Here is a 19,079-nt window from a genome sequence, read left to right on the forward strand (position 1 = left end):
CTTTTTTAAAGGTCCACCTCACCTCATGCTCTGTTACCCTGAACACTGAGTCTCCATCAGCAGACCCCCCCCCCCCCCCCCCCCATTGCTGTGGCTTGTAGGCTGGTGTTGTTATTACCAGCCTCAAACCTCGCATAGAAGGTATTGAGATAATTTGCTAAGGAGATGTCACTATATATATATTATTCCTAAAATTGCTGCACTTTGTTAAAAATTGCATTGATCTGTTGGTCTGTGTAGTAGCTAATAAAGGGTTTTGCTGCTTAAACGTATGTATAATGTATATTTATTGATTCACTCGTATACCAAAATCCATTTGAATTGAAAAATGTTGCTTTTCGCATCAAATATTGATATGCGATTCAAATGTGATTAATTTAGATTAATTAACTATAAAGTCTCAAATGTATTCGATTAAAAAAATTTATCGAGTCCCACCACTAGTTTGAATATCTGAGTAATTAAGTAATTATACATTTGTCCAAAATAACTGGTTCAGATATGGTTAATCCAGCTGCCCTGTGATCAGATTAATCCATATTATAAATTTTTCCGACATCAAATGCGAAATTTTTTATCGTACAAATATTGTCATATTTATTTAAATTATGATTAATTAATTCCAAGGAGGCCTGTAGAGTTGACATGAAGGAATCACTATGATTCCTCCCGAATAGAACAGAAAGCATACCAGTCTGTCAAGTTAAGACTGCTCCTCAGCACTCCTAAATCCTGCTTTTAGTCAGGGCCAAATCCAAGACAAGGGACGGTTGGTGAATCACAAAATCGTCCCGAAAAGGTCTTAAATGGCCCTAAGAGCAAATGTTTGGTCTTAAGTCCGTTGGTGAATGAGACCCAATGAGCTTAAGTGTAGAGAGGGGTGAGGTCCGTAGCCCCTTGGCTCTCACCTAGGTGTGAGTTAGGCTATTGTTTGGGACCACCAAAAGGAATTCACACATCTATGTAACCTGATAGACAGTTATTGCATGTATTTCTAAATAGAAGTCCTCAAACTAAACTAAAGCAATGTTTTTCTGAAAGTTAAAACAGCTATGTGTTGATCATCAATATTATCTTTTCAAATGTTGTTATTTTGGTACAAACCTTACCACAGGGATCCTTCTATGTATTGATAGAAATATGCATCTATGGGTCGAATTTGCTGGGAATTCAGCCGGATTGCTTCACAATATAACACGTTGGTGTATTCTATACGTTCAGAAAAAATAAATAACGCACATCCTCCGTTTCTTGGTGCTCAGCCAAACTGTAAAAACAGTAATACATAAAACAAAGCGGGGCTCGCAACTCACTTGATGCTCCAAAGGTGTTTTAATTGACAAAATAATAGCAGTAGATACAACGTTTCGACCGACCCTTCCGGTCTTTTGTTTCTTCATACTTGAAAAAGACCGGAAGGGTCAGTCGAAACGTTGTATCTACTGCTATTATTTTGTCAATTAAAACACCTTGGAGCATCAAGTGAGTTGCGAGCCCCGTATTCTATACGTTGCCATGTCAATGGCCACCCCCACTGCTCTTAAGCACTGACATTCAATTTCATATAAATACATGTTTTTAAAAAGTTTTCTTTTTTTCAAAGCCAAGGAACTGGACTCAATAATAAAGTAAAAGACTGTAATAATCAAGTTCACCTGTGTAAAAGATCATTCTATGGTTTTCTGCGTATGTCAATAGAGCAGAAGGTGTTGTTGACATCATGCTGTGGGTTTGTACTAAGCACATTTGACATTTCTTTTAAAGAACATTAAGTGGATGATCGGCAGGCACAAATCTGTCATAAAATGGCACGTTTGTACGTGACCAGAGAGCCGGAGCACTCCAAAATTCCAGTCGACGCATTATTCTTAAATCTTACACTGATGGGCATATTAGATCATAATGGTGGCCATGATCATTTGAAAGCACCAAATGATTATATAATTATGTGTGCTCTCTGCTGTTCATTTACAGTAAGTGATAACAGTGTGGTGCTCATGCATGACACCGTTCCCATCCCTATAGCAACAAGTAGTAAAGAGAGTACTAGATACAGTAGATAGATAGATAGATAGATAGATAGATAGATAGATAGATAGATAGATAGATAGATAGATAGATAGATAGATAGATAGATAGATAGATAGATAGATAGATAGATAGATAGATAGATAGATAGATAGATAGATAGATAGATAGATAGATAGATAGATAGATAGATAGATAGATAGAGTAGATAGAGTAGATAGAGTAGACAGACAGACAGACAGACAGACAGACAGACAGACAGACAGACAGACAGACAGACAGACAGACAGACAGACAGACAGACAGACAGACAGACAGACAGACAGACAGACAGACAGACAGACACACACACACACACACTATATAATCATAGATGGGCTGTACTGTGCATTTGGGTTAGATGAAACCAGACAGTATGTGCCAAGGATTGGATACATGTGTTCATATGTACATGCAGGGTATACACAATATATAGCATTTTATAAATATGAGAATATAGACTATTTTACGAGAGTAATATAGAATAATGGATATGTATATAATGCTATCAATATGTATATTCACAGAACATTCACATTATATCAAACATAGACATGTTATAATATAGGCTACAAATACAACAGGATTTTATAAATCCTGAATCAGGATTTATAAATTCATGAATTTATAAAATCAAATAATAATAATAATAATAATAACTTTATTTGTATAGCACTTTTCATACAGAGGTTGCAGTTCAAAGTGCTTCACAACAGTAAAAAATAGGCATAAGCGGGCATAAAAAGATAGACAGGTAGCAAGGTATGGCAAATCACAGTGTTTCACATTAGGATCTAGCATCCCAATAGGCTCTCCGCTTACAGTTTTCAGTAACACAAATAATAAAAATAGTTTAAAATGATTCAGTTTAAAAATAGTCTAAAAATTATAAAATAGAACAGACATAAAAAATACAGGCATGAGCGAGCATAGCAAGGTATGGTAAATCACAGTGTTTCACATTAGGATCTAGCATCCTAATAGGCTCTCTATTCAGTAATACAAATAATCACAGTGTTTCAGTAAGAAGTAAAAAGTGCAATAACCGACCCATGAATTTGATAGGCAGGGTATGGTAAATCACAGTGTTTCACATTAGGATCTAGCATCCTAATAGGCTCTCTATTCAGTAATACAAATAATAAAGTAGTTTAAAATGATTAAGTTTAAAAATAGTCTAAAAATTATAAAATAGAACGGACATACAACAACAGTAAAAAATGTAAATAGCAAGGTTACAGTAAAAGTGTGAAAAATAGTTTAAAATGATTCAGTTTAAAAATAGTAATCAGTAAGAAGTAAAAAGTGACACATGAATTTGATAGGCAGTGTAAAAATTTGATAGGCATTGAGTAAGATAAAATTAGCATAGTAAAGTAGGCAGGGTAAGAATAGTGCAGGTAAGTCATTGAAATGCCTGAGCAAAGAGATAGGTTTTAAGCTGTCTTTTGAAGATGTCTAGCGAGTTGGCTTCCCTGATGTTTTGGGGTAGTTTGTTCCACAGTTTTGGGGCATAGTTGATAAAGGCTGTGTAGCCTGTACTGTGTAACGGTTGTTCTCTATGTGTTAGTCTGGCTAACACCCGTTCTGTCTGCGTTGTGTTCTGGGGACTTACGCCACAGGAAAGGAGGAGACGGTTCTACTGTTGGCAATAACGGCCATTTATTGCTGGTTCAGCTCTCAAATGGTGGGGAACCTGTACACAATGAATGGCAAAAGTACCACAAAAGAACGGCATTACATTCGATTCCAATCCTGACAGTCCAAATCTCTTAGGTTGAGCATTCTGGCGCAAAGTGCCCGGTGATGTCACTACGTGGACCGCATGACCTAGCCACATCTCACACAGTAACTAGCATACTAAACGTGTTAGCATGAACAACATGAATGCCATGGATTTATACATAAACATGAAAGAAACTATTTAGAATACACATACCTGTACACAATGAATGGCAAAAGTACCACAAAAGAACGGCATTACATTCGATTCCAATCCTGACAGTCCAAATCTGTCGACAAAGAACCATGAAATGACTAACTGTATTTGACGGCGAATTTCCCCGACCAAAACATCCAATTGTGCATAGAAATTACCCAAAACATTTGTAACAACAATACTGAGTCAACATTACTCAATTACTAACATAGAATTCTTAAATGAATATTTACAACATATGAATCCACAAAGTGCTGCACGCTAACCGATAACGTACCTCTTAGGTTGAGCGTTCTGGCGCGAAGTGCCTTAGAACCGGGAAAGTAACTCTAGATAATGAGCTGGTCTAGTGAACCGGAAGGCAAAGCTATCAACAGTGAACTCTCTTAAAGTGACGGTTCATATAATGAGTGTTCGGTATGAATAAATTATAAAACAAGTGCAAAACAGTATTCATAAACATTTGGTAAACATAGGATTTGGTGACATTTCAATCCTACAAAAATAATAAACAATGTTCATTTGACACTACAACTGCAACATAATAATATTTTCGAGTCACTCCCACATGGACCTACGGCTTCAGCTTGTTTCATCTTCAGACCAGTACCAGTCTTAGACATGAAAATGTTCCAGGAAAGCGGGGGTAGCCATTGGTAAAAAGCTGTTGAGTCAATCTAGAGACGCATGTTCAAATGGAAATTACATTGGCCTTAAGGGGCTTTTCTTTCATAATCCACTATGTAATTATGTCGCAAGAAAATATTAGCCTACATTAACGTGTAGCCTAATGAAGTTGTTATGAATATTGATTGTTCTTTCAAGAAGGTGTCATGAAACATCACGCAATGTATGTGTGCGTGTAAGAAAGTGTTATCATGTTGGATTACTTACTGTTAGGCTTTTCATCAATGCTATTTTCATCAGTGACTGGGACATTTTCCAGATGATTAACGGCATATATGGTAGACCGTATACTGTCCGTTTCAAAATGAATGAAAGGAAAATGTATTAAATGAAAACACTGGCTGCAGCCTGGATGCGACAGTGCCCGGCTCGCTTTATGCAGCCGCACAAGTCAGCCGCTGTGCCTGTAGTCTAAAGGCTCATTGAGTAATCTATTTTCACATCCCTGTCAGCTCCTCACCTTTGACACAAGCTATAGCTGAGGACTTCAAGAACTTGGTGCTAAGCTTTGAAACGTCACATGCAGTCCAAGGAAAGCAGCAGCATGTAGGGGAACATTAGATCCTCTGTGCGGCTCTCCGGTCCAATGACTTACAAAGTGAATAGAAAAACACCAACGATCTAATGTTTTAAAGTAGCTTTAGTTGATGTGTCAAGAATGAGCTCCACATCTGAGGGCTTTTCACTGCACAACTCAAATGAACTGATTATGTTGTTATGTCATCACAGCTTTTACAAGTCTCTGTATCCCAAGGACGTCTGAATACAATAGAAATTTAATCTTTTGGTTAGTCGTTTATTATCCCCAAATTTCTTTTCAATAAATACTGGGTAAATTGTCAGCTGCCTGAGAGAAAAAAAGAAGAAAAAAGATTAGATAAAAAAATTCAGCTCCCTAGTGAAACACTTGAAAACCACTAGCCCACACAGGCACGTGCACACATAGAGCCCAAAGGGTGCTCGAGCACCTGCCCTTTTGTGCCTCATAAAAAAGTGCCCTTTTTATGCCAAGTTTTTTTTAATTATTTTACATTTATGGAGATGTATGGGCCTTTTAAGTCAGTGAGAAAAGTGTCTTTCAAGGATAAGTGAGCTCCTGCACTGATTATTATAGTTCAATATTCAATATTTGATCACCAAAAACCCCCAAAAAGCAGAAAAAGGGCCCCCCCCCCATGGCGGCTACGTGGCGTAGTGGGCAAGGCGCTCGCCACGAATGCGGAGACGCTGGGCTCGCTTGTTCGAGCCCAGCTCTCCACATTGCTTTCAGTTTAGCTGGTCGTTCATACTAATACACATTGGCCGTATTAGGGGGTGGGAAACTGATGGGTGGGGATCGGGCGTTGTGGACAGCGACTCCTACAGGTCGGTTGGTGCGCCTGCGCAGTAGAATCAGGAAGTGTCGGGGGCAGCGTGAGCCTCCCACGCGTTACTCCTCGCCACTGAGAGATCGAGCTGCGCAGGTGAAAAGATGCGACTGCTGTTACCTCAAGTACCGGAGGGGACTTGTGCTATGTATGACTTAGTCCACATTGCAGCCGGCTTGTGGGAGGCAAGAAACAGCGTTTGTGACAGGGGAGGGTTGAATTGGATGATACGAAATTGGGATGGGAGAAAATATAGAAAATGGGAGAAAAAGTGGATAAAAAAAAAGGGCCCCCCAAAATTGGGCTTGCACGCTTCACGCACTCGCTTCGCACACGCACAGGCCCAGTGCCCTTTTCAGCCTTTGAGCACCTGCCCCTCTAAAGTCCTGTGCACGTCCCTGAGCCCACATAGCTAATAATATTGGGTCTCATTCTCTAACATTTTTCAAAGAGTTATTTTGGAAGACTTATCTTGGAACCACTGAGACAGAATCAATGACAATTTCACTCTGAGTCTCGAACGTGCTGGGAATATGTATTAAGTGGCTGAAACGGTCGCACCTGTGACAGGATTTGGTACCTGCTTGGCGAATGGCATTCTGTCTTAAACTCGAAACGCGCGTTCTCGTTCCGGTCATTTGCATACAAAACAACGCCTCCAGAGCTCCTTATAAGGCAACTAGTGACGCAGCTGTGTGAAAATGGAATGGCGGAAGTGCTTTGCGAGTCTTGCGAGCCATCAAAACTAGATTAGATTAATGTATTGGCATCATATACAGCTCATGGTACACCTGCCGCAGCGCGCGCGCACACACACACACGCGCGCAGTACTGTATATGAATGAATGAATGAAATATATATAGCCTACGGCGGGCGTAATGAATGAACGCAGTATGGCTTGTTATTCCATAATTAAGCCTATACTGTTCATTCGTAGGCGCACACAAGACTTGTTATGGAATATTAATGCCGTCTATTTCCACCGATTAGCTTTAGTTCTTATTTATTTATCCACTGTCATTTCAGTGTTGGTGTATAGGCTATATAGTGTATTTCAATATAAGTTTAATTGATTAATGATATATTTGAAGGAATGCAGGTTTATAGCTATATCAACCCCCTCCAATGTACAGTAAATGACAAAGTATGGTTTTGTCAATATTCCAATGTACAGTTTTGCTTGTACAGTGTACGTTTATCCCCCACCCACCCGTCCTACCCAACCTCCTCCAACAGTTTCTACGTCAAATGTACTCTCTTTTCTGGACTCTTTTTGTATCACAAACAGTACTGTATTTGCAAATCTGGTATGTCATAAATGTATAGATGTAGCAGTACTGTCTATCTGTGTCGTGTGTGTCATATATGTTATGATGAATTGAAAATGGGGGACCCTGATGTAAACAAGATGAAAGTCTTTCTCTGGTCTGCATCCCCTTAACAATTGTATGTAATTGAGTTGTACTGTACTGTACCCATTCTGCAATCTGTTAATAAAGTTTTCAATCAATCAATCAATCAATCAATCAAACAAAGGTCTGTCCCATTGTATACCAATCAATGGGATACATTGCATGTTGACCTGCATTCTTTCAAATGTATATAATTAATCATTAAAACAGATGTGTAACAAATAAGAAATACAAATTCCACAGAAGGCATTAAATAATTATTATTTTCAATAATTTCACAATAATTGCATAATTGTGTTTGAATATCTGAGTAATTAAAGTAATTATACATTTGTCCAAAATAGCTGGTTCAGATATGGTTAAGCAGCTGCCCTGTGATCAGATGAATCCATATTATTTATTTTTCCGACATCAAATGTGTAATTTCTTATCGTACAAATATTGTCATATTTATTTTAATTATGATTAAGTAATTAATTCCAAGGAGGCCTGTAGCGTTGACATGAAGGAATCACTATGAGAACACAGTGTCAAGTTAATAAAATGTTCAATTACTCAATCAATCATAAGACTGCTCCTCAGCACTCTTAAATCTGCTCTCAGCCACGATCAAATCTGATCTCAGGAAAATTTGGGGACTCCCGCTCCCAGCCCTAATATGTCTTAAATGGGCAGAAATCTGCCTAAGAGGACATTTTTGGTCGTAAATTCGTTTGAGAATGAGACCCATTGTTCAGAAGACACTTTGAGGCATTGAGACTTTTGTCTCTGAATCCCAGTTTTGAGAGCAGGAGGCCCTGTTGATGTCCTTGTGAGTGTTGAGCAGATAAGAAAGCTATGGGATGTAACATTGCCATCCTTACTAAGTGATTGATGGCTGCACTGGAGGCTTCCACCGTGTCACATTTCCATCTTTCAGAGAGCTGTCAAACGCTGCTGTCATACCAGTGCACTACTGATAGAGTGTAGTAAGACATCCTGTTTCCGCATGTGCAAGCCATCTATCATGAGGATCTATAGTGGCATTCCATGAACAAACAAGTGATAGATGGCATTGCTCAAACACGAATCAATCTCTCAGAATCTAGGTAACCTGATTTGAATATCGCTGGTGACCTGCCATTTGTTTTATTTGTGTCTGGTAAGCAGACATCCCGTGAAGCTCATTTACAGTAAAGGCATCATAGGACTAGGGCCGGGTATCGCCACTCATTTCCCCTATCGATTCGATTAAGATTCACAAGGTCCCGATTCGATTAGATATTGATTCGGTTAGGGATATTTCAGTTGTGTGACCAATTTAGCTTGGATATGAAAGATATTCTCAGATAACTAATGCTGTAAATTGTATAAGGAACCTTCTAACCTGGTGCATTATTAAAAAAATATTAATGTTTACATTAAGAACTGAACACAAAGCAGCAATGTACTTTTTATTTAACATAACCAACACACTACAGCAGTCAATAATATAGCATATATATATATATACTGTATATATAACATATTTCTTTAAAGATTGATCTGGGGTTTTATGAATTATGATTATTTAAATTTAAATCTATTTTCAGCCCTACACAGAACCGATCAAAAGGTCCTTGGTTCAAATCTATACCAGAGAACGAAATAGTATCAGTATTATTATTATTATTATTATTATTATTATTATTATTATTATTATTATTATTATTATTATTATTATTATTATTAGTAGTAGTAGTAGTAGTAGTAGTAGTAGTAGTAGTAGTAGTAGTAGTAGTAGTAGTAGTAGTAGTAGTAAGGGAGAGTGGGGTGAGTAGTGCCAATGTTTACTTAAAGTGCCTTTAAAGCAAGGGGATTACAGTAATGCCCCCAACTAAAATATGTAGTTTAGGATATTGTGCATCCCTGGGGACAATCACTTTGGATCTTAAATAAACTGTTTCAGAAATATAGCTTTAGAAAAAAAAAGTGGTTTTGTGGCACAACTTGCCCCCGGTGCGGGGTAAGTTGTGACATTAGAGAGAATACACTGGGGTAAATTGTGCCATTGATAATTTTACGTAAAACAGATCATTTTAATCTCAAAAGCGCTAAAAGCATCCTGCAGATCTTCATCTCCTTTCCAACCTGACGTATAGTCTTCCCCTGTTGCACCTCTTTCACTGCTCTTTCCAACTTCTCAAGAGGAGTTGAAACCCTGTCTGTCTTCCGTTTGTATATCTGCGTGGCATGATGGATTTTGGTCTAAAATTGAGAATATCACATCGTTTTAGTGATCAAATGTAAGAATACAATGTACAATAACAATAAAATACAATAAAGTAATATATATATATATAGTTAATAATTATAAGTTGGGGCAACTTAACAAACAGAACACCTGGCACAACTTAACCCAGGCCCTTTGGCACAAATCACCCCAAGCCTACCATTTTGAGAAAAAAAATGCATCCCCCAGCTGTTTTGAGCTAGCATCATGCTAACTGTATAGACTTATGGTGTAGCTTACTAAAGCACTAAAACATGTGTGAACTGTTTTCAAAGTTGACTATAATTGTTCAAACACAGCAATAAAAAAAACCTTGATCATACACATTTTACTTTGGAGGGCAAAACATTTTTTTTTAACTTAAATGTGCTTACCTCTCAAGCCAGGTGTCTCCCTTCTCTGCAGGTTGAGTGAAATGGATGCCTCTTCAAAAATATGTTGTCACATGACCAACTTCTTCTATGGTTTTCTAGATAACAGGGGTGGCACTACTTGCCCCTTGGCACTACTTACTCTCCCCTACTATTGTATTAATAATTAGTAGTAGTATTATTGTGATTAGTATACGCATATTGTTATTATTATCATTAATAACAATAATAATTCTAATAATAATGATGATTATATGAATAAATATAATTATATGTTGAATCATTATGGCTCATACCATGGCTTGTAAAATAAACAGTAGGCCTACCACCAGGCATGCTGTTGCACAGGTATGAATTGTGGGGTATAATCCAGCTCTCGTCTCCTTTTAGTCCAGTCCCCACCATCACTTGGAGGAAGATAAATGGGAACATTCCAAAAAAAGCAAGACTTCGGAAGTCGCAGGCTGTGCTGGAGATCCCCAACATTCAGCTGGAGGACTCGGGAACGTACGAGTGCAAGGCGGAGAACCCGAGAGGAGGCACTGCTTTCAAAGGCCACCTGCAGGTCTACAGTGAGTCCACATCGCTTCTTTCTTTCTTTCTCAACCATTATCATCAGCACTGCGTCTATGTTGTTTCTGTTCATGGAGAGTGGTGGGGGCCTTATAATAACGTTGTTTTTGCTTGTCCAGTAGATTCTGCACCACTCTGGTGGGGGCCTTATAATAACGTTGTTTTTGCTTGTCCAGTAGATTCTGCACCACTCCCTCATTTATTTTTATAAAGTGTTGTATTTGAATCACTTGATTCACCAAATTACACTCAAATGACATATGCCTGTACATCACACAGCCTGTACACCACACAGCCTGTACATCAACAATTAATATAATATAATTGATTCAATATGGGGAAATAATGTGAGTATAAGTAGCATAGTTGACTTCCTCTTGGGACAGAGATGTTTGAGAGTGAAACATTGCCCCAACTCTCTTCGTCGGAGTGTGGCCAAATGTACAGGCATGCCTCTTGGTGACAGTGTGACAGTGGTGCAGAGACATGTCAACAACTCATAAAGCTTTACAGAGTACATGAAATACACATACATCATCATCATCATCATCATCATCATCATCATCATCATCAAACCTTTATTTAACCAGAAATAAAAACCCATTGAGACCGAGGTCTCTTTTTCAAGGGTGATCTGGCCAAGAAGGCAAGCACAAATTAGACTACCATACAACCGACATTTTAAATGAAGAGTAAAATTCAGCTTAAAAAAATACAAGCACAAGAAAACAATAACAATCAACCAAAATCTTGTATTCAACATCAAAGCAGGAGCAGCAGGTGGAAAGTATTTCCCGAATTCTTTAGTTTGAAGCAATACAAGGAGATCGGAGAGGCCAATTCGAGACGTGTCTGGAGGTCATCCCAGGACCAAAATAAATAGGCTTCTTTTACATGCCTCAGTCCGCACAGGCGGTATTTTAAAGCGCATCCAGGTGCTGGATCTGAGATTGAGGGCATTTTGAATTCATTCAAGCTTGGAACATACAGTATAACACAGCAGCGGCAAGACTGCAGGACACAGGGACAGCACAACAGACAATAGACAGAAGGCTATAATGTACATCAATTCATAGCCATGCAGTACTATGTACATCGGGGCGACAGTGGCTCAGGAGGTGGAGCGGTCGCCTGGTAATCGGAAAGTTCCCGTGTTGTGATTCCTTGAAGTGTTGTTGAGTAAGACACTTAACCCCCTAACTGCTTACGATGAGCAGGTTGGCACCTTGCATGGCTACCTCCGCTGTCGGTGTGTGAATGTGTGTGAGTGAATGGGTGAATGTGAGGCATAAGTTGTAAAGCGCTTTGGATCCATTTAGGACATTAGCTCAGTGGGAGCGTGAGGTAAATGGCTGCTTTTTTAGGTGGCTTTTGGCTTCACGATTCCAGGAGTTGAGAGTGAAATGTCTGGGTATACAGTACAGAATAATAAATCCTAACCTCCTAACCATCCTTATCTCAGAGGATAGGAAATTCCATTTTGCCATTACGGAAGCCAAACAGAAATCCACTGTCATATCCTATTTTACCATTACCATCCTATGCTATCCTATTTAACCATTGCCATCCTATGCTATTCTATTTCACCTTTACGGTCCTATGCTATCCTATTTCACCTTTACCATCGTATGCTATCCTATTTCACCTTTACCATCCTATGCTATCCTATTTCACCTTTACCATCATATGCTATCCTATTTCACCTTTACCATCCTATGCTATCCTATTTTACCTTTACCATCCTATGCCATCCTATTTTACCTTTACCATCGTATGCTATCCTATTTCACCTTTACCATCGTATGCTATCCTATTTCACCTTTATCATCCTATGCTATCCTATTTCACCTTTACCATCCTATGCCATCCTATTTTACCTTTACCATCCTATGCTATCCTATTTTACCTTTACCATCCTATGCTATCCTATTTCACCTTTACCATCCTATGGAATCCTATTTCACCTTTACCATCCTATGCTATCCTATTTTGCCTGCTGTAATTTGTCTGACGTTTAGAAAGAGTGGAACTTGTTTCTGAGTGATGAGTGACAGGCGAAATCCACACACTTTTACACGCCTTATTCATCTTGATAACAGTGTGGACCTGTCGTCCGTATTGGCTCAACATCATTCATTCATTGGGAATTGGTTGTTTGCCAAAGCAATGCTTGACATAGTGATCCGCCAAGCCAAATGTCTTCTGAGTTACTTCCTCAGTCACCTCCTCAGTCACAGTCACTTCAGACAGTGCTCTCTGACACCACACTGCACCTAATAAAGGTAACATACTTGACATACTGTATGGCTGCAGCACATTACAGTACTCGAAGATGAGGAAGATTTAAGGAAGAAAATGGTTCAAACATGCTGAGGAGCTTGTAATACTGAGTCATGTTAACCTAATGAATGATGAATGAGTGAATGGATGAATATTGCATTTATATAGCGCTTTCCTAGTTACTCAAAGCACTTTACAACGTAGGGTGGAAATGCCCTCCTTTGCCACCACTGTGTAGCACCCAACCTTGGGTTATGCAGGCTCAATGGCTGCCAGTAACTGGCACCAGGCAGACATCAGACTGCACAATGGCTGAAAGGCTCAGGAGACAGGGATTGATGTCAGCCAATTAAGGGAAGCAATGATTAGGTGGCCTTGATGTCAGAAACCTGATTGGGAATTTGGCCAGGAATGTTGGGGAACCCCCTACTCTTTGCGATAGACACCCTGGGTTTAAAATCTCATCCAAAGGGTGCCACAACTGTACGGTGTCCCTGTCACCATGACAGGGGCATTGTTACTGCCGAGTCAAGAGGACAGAGGGCTCCCTGCTGGACAACAACATCACTTTCCGACAATCCAAAATGTTTCCTTTTTTCTTTTTTGCTTGCGCACGCTGCGTGCACCTGCAAACCATGCTGTCCAGGTTCTGATTTCATACAATACACACAAGTTAAGTGTTCAAATGAAAGCATCCAATATGATTAACCATTGTCTTACCTTAATGCAGCAAAATCAAAATGCGACGTTTCGTCTTGGCATCAATGATCTTTTCTGCTTTGACTTTGTCTGTGAGATCACTTTCAATGTGAAGCAGACTCAGAGTTGACTGTCTCTCCTGGCGCATATTGTTGTTCTTTTTAGCCAGTTTCGGATGCACCTCATTGCTGAGAAAGACCGTTCACAAGTTGCGGTGCCGACGGCAATGAAGGAAACGTTTTCCGTAATTTGGATCTCATCATGCTTTGAAAACAATGTACATACAGTAGCTCTAAAAAGTGTCCACGATTTTATTAACTCTGACTCTCATCATGCCCTCGTAGAGCAAGCCCTTGTTTGCAAAGATAAAGCAACATACAATAGCCTCAGGTGATCCGGTGTTATGCCCAGGGGCAGCCTGAGCAGGGTTCTGAATTACTTTTTTTATATGTTGCCTTGAAAAAGACTGTATATCAATTTTGCTTTTAGAAATGTTACTCAAAATAGCGCGCTTGTGGTGTTCGCTACCAGTGGTGCGTTGGTGATTTCATACCTGGTTGCACTGTGTTTTAATGATGTCACGTGTGCGCTCTCCCGCGCATGCGCATAAATGTACCCTTGCGTGCGCACAGAATAAAGACAATGCCTAATTGCCTCTAGGAATGGAATGTAACACATTTCATTCACAAGTTTTGTGTGAATGTATCTGAGGACGTATTTGAACACACCTGACGACCTGAGCTATTGTTATGTAAAGTAGCCAGGTGGGTACTTGGCGAGTTGGCGCATGAGTCAAGTGGAGCGCATTCTTGTGTGCACGTGCATGCACATCCGTGCATGTGCGTGCGCGTGCTCCTGCTCACAGACCTGTTAAAATGGCGTGCAACCCCGTCCCATGACCAACGCACCACTGTTCGCTACAAAGCGATTGCAGAATGGAAATTCAGAATGCAGATGTTTACAAAAAATGTATTATGCTTTGCTGCGGGATCAGGATGTGATTGGCTACATTATTTAACCTGAGCCTACCCATAATCACCAGATTGTCACCAGGGGGCTGCAGCGACAACACACACACACAATATAGTAGCCTATATAATGCTGCACACATATATTATTCATCATTTAAAAAATTCCCAGCATAACATTTGGGTAGGCTTAGCCTACCCTGGCCTTCATTATCCGCCGCCTATGGCTTGGAGCCCTACCCATGTAGCCATGCTGCCAGACAATGCACCTGGTGGGCATCGTTAAAATAAGGTTCAATAATAAACATTGTGGTTGTGACTCCATCATACATGATCTTGGTAGCACTGGCAACGTTCGATTATTTTAGTTTGCAAGCCGATGGGTTGTTAGGATAGGATTGTTAGGATAGCCCATTGCCTAGGATTTGAGGGATATACAGTACTGTACTTCACTGTAGATCAAAAATCCTAACTGAATCCTATACTTTAGGATTTAGGAGCAGCCCCTGGCAAAAATCTGGTGAAAGAGATACTGAGAAGCTAATTGGGAGACCTTTTAGTTCATCCAAAAGGCACAGAAGTATTTCGGTTTTTGAGATATTGAAAGCAAAGATTTGTGGAAGTAACTGGCGACACAAACCTTGTCTCCTTAGAAATCACAGATAACACCTTCCAAACACTGTCCTGTTTGATAAAATACTAGTATAGAATGAGTAAAATGATTCGTCCAAGACATACATGAATGTTTTCTTAGTTTTCTCTCATATTTTGTTCTTGCACAAAGCAATAAGAGGAAAATAAGAAAATCTTACATGGGATTCATGAAATGTGCACTGACAGCCAAGCCAAGTCTATTCCTACCCACCTGAATAATGTCGATGAACTGCATTTTATCTTAAATTGAATGTGCGTGGCTGTGCATTGGCTATTAGCATAATTGAGTACCTCAGACGAAGATCCATATTTCTCCGGTTTAGGTTTTCACAGTAATGTTTTATATTTATATATTTATATTATTAAAGACAGTAGAGGTTGAGTATTTTCTTGTGATGTATCACATTCACACTCCAAGTGATTTATATTAACTTCACAACTCCAAATACATGGGCAAAAAAATTCAAATTGGACTTATATGGTTCTTCAGTGCAAGGGTTAATAGTAACGCACCAAAATGACCAGTTGTCGGATTTCTGAACTTTACTTTAAGTAAGTAAGTAAGTAAGTAAGTAAGTAAGTAAGTAAGTATTTATAAAGCACCTTTCATACATGTCATGCAGCTCAAAGTGCTGTACACAAATATAGGCATATATAACGATAAAAGCAATAAAGTCACAGTGATCAGTTAAGAAAAAAAAAAAAAAAAAAAAATAATAATAATAATAATAATAATAATAATAATAATAATAATAATAATAATAATAATAATAATAATAATAATAATAATAATAATAATAATAATAATAATAATAATAATAATAATAATAATAATAATAATAATAATAATAATAATAATAATAATAATAATAATAATAATAACGTAAAAATGAAAATAACGTAAAAATGAAAACAGTCATTTGCTTACCAGTTTGGGAGAACAGGTCCGCACAAACATGTCCGCTCAGTAGCAACCGGAAGTGCACTAAACCAATGCACTTGTACGGTAGGTAGCAATGTTTAGCTCTTTTAACGCTAGTGTAGTTACGTTTTTATCAGTGGTCAGAGTTGGGTCCACAGGACTTTTCCAAGTCCCATGGATCCATCAGTGGCCGTGTATTGTGTGCGTATGTACCCGTTCCCTCATGTGGTCAGTGGCCAGAGTTAGGTCCACAGGACTTATCCAAGCCCCATGGATCCATCAGTGGCCGCGTATTGTGTGCGTATGTACCCGTTCCCTCATCTAAAGAGTTGGGTCCACAAGACTTTTCCAAGCCTTACGGATCCATCAGTGGTCGTGTATTGTGTGCGTATGTACCCGTTCCTTCATCTAAAAAGTTGGGTCCACAAGGCTTATCCTAGCCTCATGGATCCATCAGGTTTTTCCAAGCCATAACTATTTGTAAGCTAGACTGTATAGGTACGTTTTTAATTTTCCTTTAAAAATGTGTATGGAGCTGGCGTTTCTGATGTGTGTTGGTAGTGTGTTCCATAGTTTTGGGGCATAGTTGGCAAATGCCATACTTCCTATCCTCTTTTGGTTTCTGGGCGTGTCTAGTAAACCTGTAGTGGATGACCGTAGCGTTCTTGAGGGCAGATAACTAACTAGGGAATTTGCTATGTATTTTGGGCCTTGCTCATTAAGATCTTTATATGTTAGGAAAAGGACCTTAAAATCAATTCTATGAGTTATTGGAAGCCAGTGCAGAGTGGCTAGGACTGGAGTGATATGTTCTCTTCTCCTTGTATGAGTTAGTAATCGAGCTGCAGAGTTTTGGATAAGCTGAAGCTTCCCAATGGTTGCTTTGGGAAGACCAGTGAACAGTGCATTACAATAGTCAAGCCGACTTGATACAAAAGCATGAATAAGTGTCTCTGCATCCTTTTTATTTACGAAAGGTCTTACTTTCGCTATGTTTCTTAGGTGGAAGAATGACGTTTTCATGGCCTTATTTATATGAGACTTAAAGGTCAGGTCTGAGTCCAAGATGACACCTAGGCTTGTAACCTCAGTCTTTACATAGGATGACAGACTCCCCAGGTTTTCACACAGCACTTCCCTTATCGCTTTTGGGCCGATCAATAGGATTTCGGTTTAAGAACTGTAGTGTTGAAGAACAAGTGCTGCTGTCAAAACCAAGAATATAATTTCCCAGAGTGTCAGCAGTGACATCAAATGACCAACAAAACTACACGAGTGGCAAAAGAATTTGCGGTTTATATTTTAAATGAAATAAAGAACAAAATCGTTCGACATGACACTACACTGCAAGAGACATGGTGAGTGCCAGTCGATCATAAAAGCAAGGAGAGCAGGACAGAGGAGGAAGTCTCTATGAAATAGAGTAAAGAACTGACAATAGGCTGTAATGGAAGTGAAGGTAATGAAAGAGCTCCACCCGCATCTCTGATGGTAATATATTATATTGTTATCCTCCTTTTGTTCCTTATACCTAAAGGCTACCTAATACAGTAGTCTACCAAATAGGCTTATTCCCAACACATGTATGGGTTCTCCCTGCTTTTTCATTATGAATTTATGCCATAATCACTATCATGTTCACAATCACGCAATCATTAGTCTGTATTACTATTAGGGATGTCCGATATTATCGGCATACCGATATTGGCATTAAAATGTGATATCGGAAATTATCGGTATCGTATTATTTTTTTTTACATTTATTTAACCTTTATTTACCCAGGCAAGCAAGTAAGAACAAATTCTGATTTGATTTATTGTCAAAAGTATGCATAATGTTGTGTTAATTCCACAATAAGAGATATGTAATGTTAATTACCTGAAATTATTCCGTTTTTTGGGAGGGGAAAACCTGCATATATCGGTATCGGTTGATATCGGTTGATATCGGTATCGGAAATTAAGAGTTGGACAATATCTGTATATCGGACATCGGTAAAAAAGCCAATATCGAACATCCCTAGTCTGTATTATGCCTTTTTCATTTGTATCACTAACATAATCGTATAGTATTCATATGCATTAGGCTATATCTATTTGTATGTAATGATATTTCTCTCTTCACAAAAGGCGTTTAAGCAGCAGAACTGTTGTGTGTATCTCAGTATGACAGCACTCTTACCAACGAAAAAATCTGCAATAACAGAAAATGTTTAAATTGCCACAAAATTGTTTAAACACAATTTAAGATCACGGTACGCACGGTTGTTGCACGAGGCCCATCGTTTTCACCCTATCAGTAGGTTGACTATTGAAGAGGCTGTTATGGTCGTCTTGTTATTTAAGGACGGTTATTATCTCCCATAAGATTTTTTTTTAAATACAGTAGCTCATTGCCAGGGTGTGCAGAGTTGCTTGGCTGTCTTTCCAGTCTCTCTCTGAGCCCTGGTGTCATGCAGCCACCCTGTTGGAGGCCAACTGGCAACAGATCACCTGCTCTGCAGTGTGGGCCGCATGCCAAAGCGCCTCTGTTTTAGTGGGAATTAATAGTTTGGTTTCAATCTGGAATTCAGAGAAAAATAGGCCTCCTTTGTAATGCTCCCAAAATAGTTTACTTTTGGATTATTGGCAACGTTTTGATCCCAGATCTTCATCAGGTGACGGGGATCAAAACATTTAATCCGAAGCACTTTCTAATTTATGTCTCACATTCACAGATACACACATAATTATACACACAACCCGACGGCAGAGGCAACATGCTCATTGGGAGCAAGTTAGGGGTTCGGTGTCTTGCTCAAGGACACTCCGACACGTTGCAGGAATCGGGATGAAACTGGGAACCTTCAGATTACCAGACGACCGTTCTACCTACCTCCTAGTTCCCA

The 19,079-nt window shown here is 39.1% G+C and overlaps 1 protein-coding gene across 1 annotated transcript in view; it reads left to right on the forward strand.

The window, feature by feature from the left end:
- The window catches only part of cntn5 (contactin 5), a 586,736-nt gene that overhangs the window by 492,377 nt on the left and 75,280 nt on the right, over positions 1-19,079 (forward strand). Inside the window, exon 9 of the mRNA XM_084320137.1 lies at positions 10,486-10,667. Coding sequence (XP_084176263.1) covers positions 10,486-10,667 — 182 coding nt within the window. The remainder of the gene's footprint in view (positions 1-10,485; positions 10,668-19,079) is intronic.

The sequence above is a fragment of the Notolepis coatsorum genome (assembly GCF_963971535.1).
Source record: "Notolepis coatsorum genome assembly, chromosome: 1".
NCBI classification, from domain to species: Eukaryota; Metazoa; Chordata; class Actinopteri; order Aulopiformes; family Paralepididae; genus Notolepis; species Notolepis coatsorum.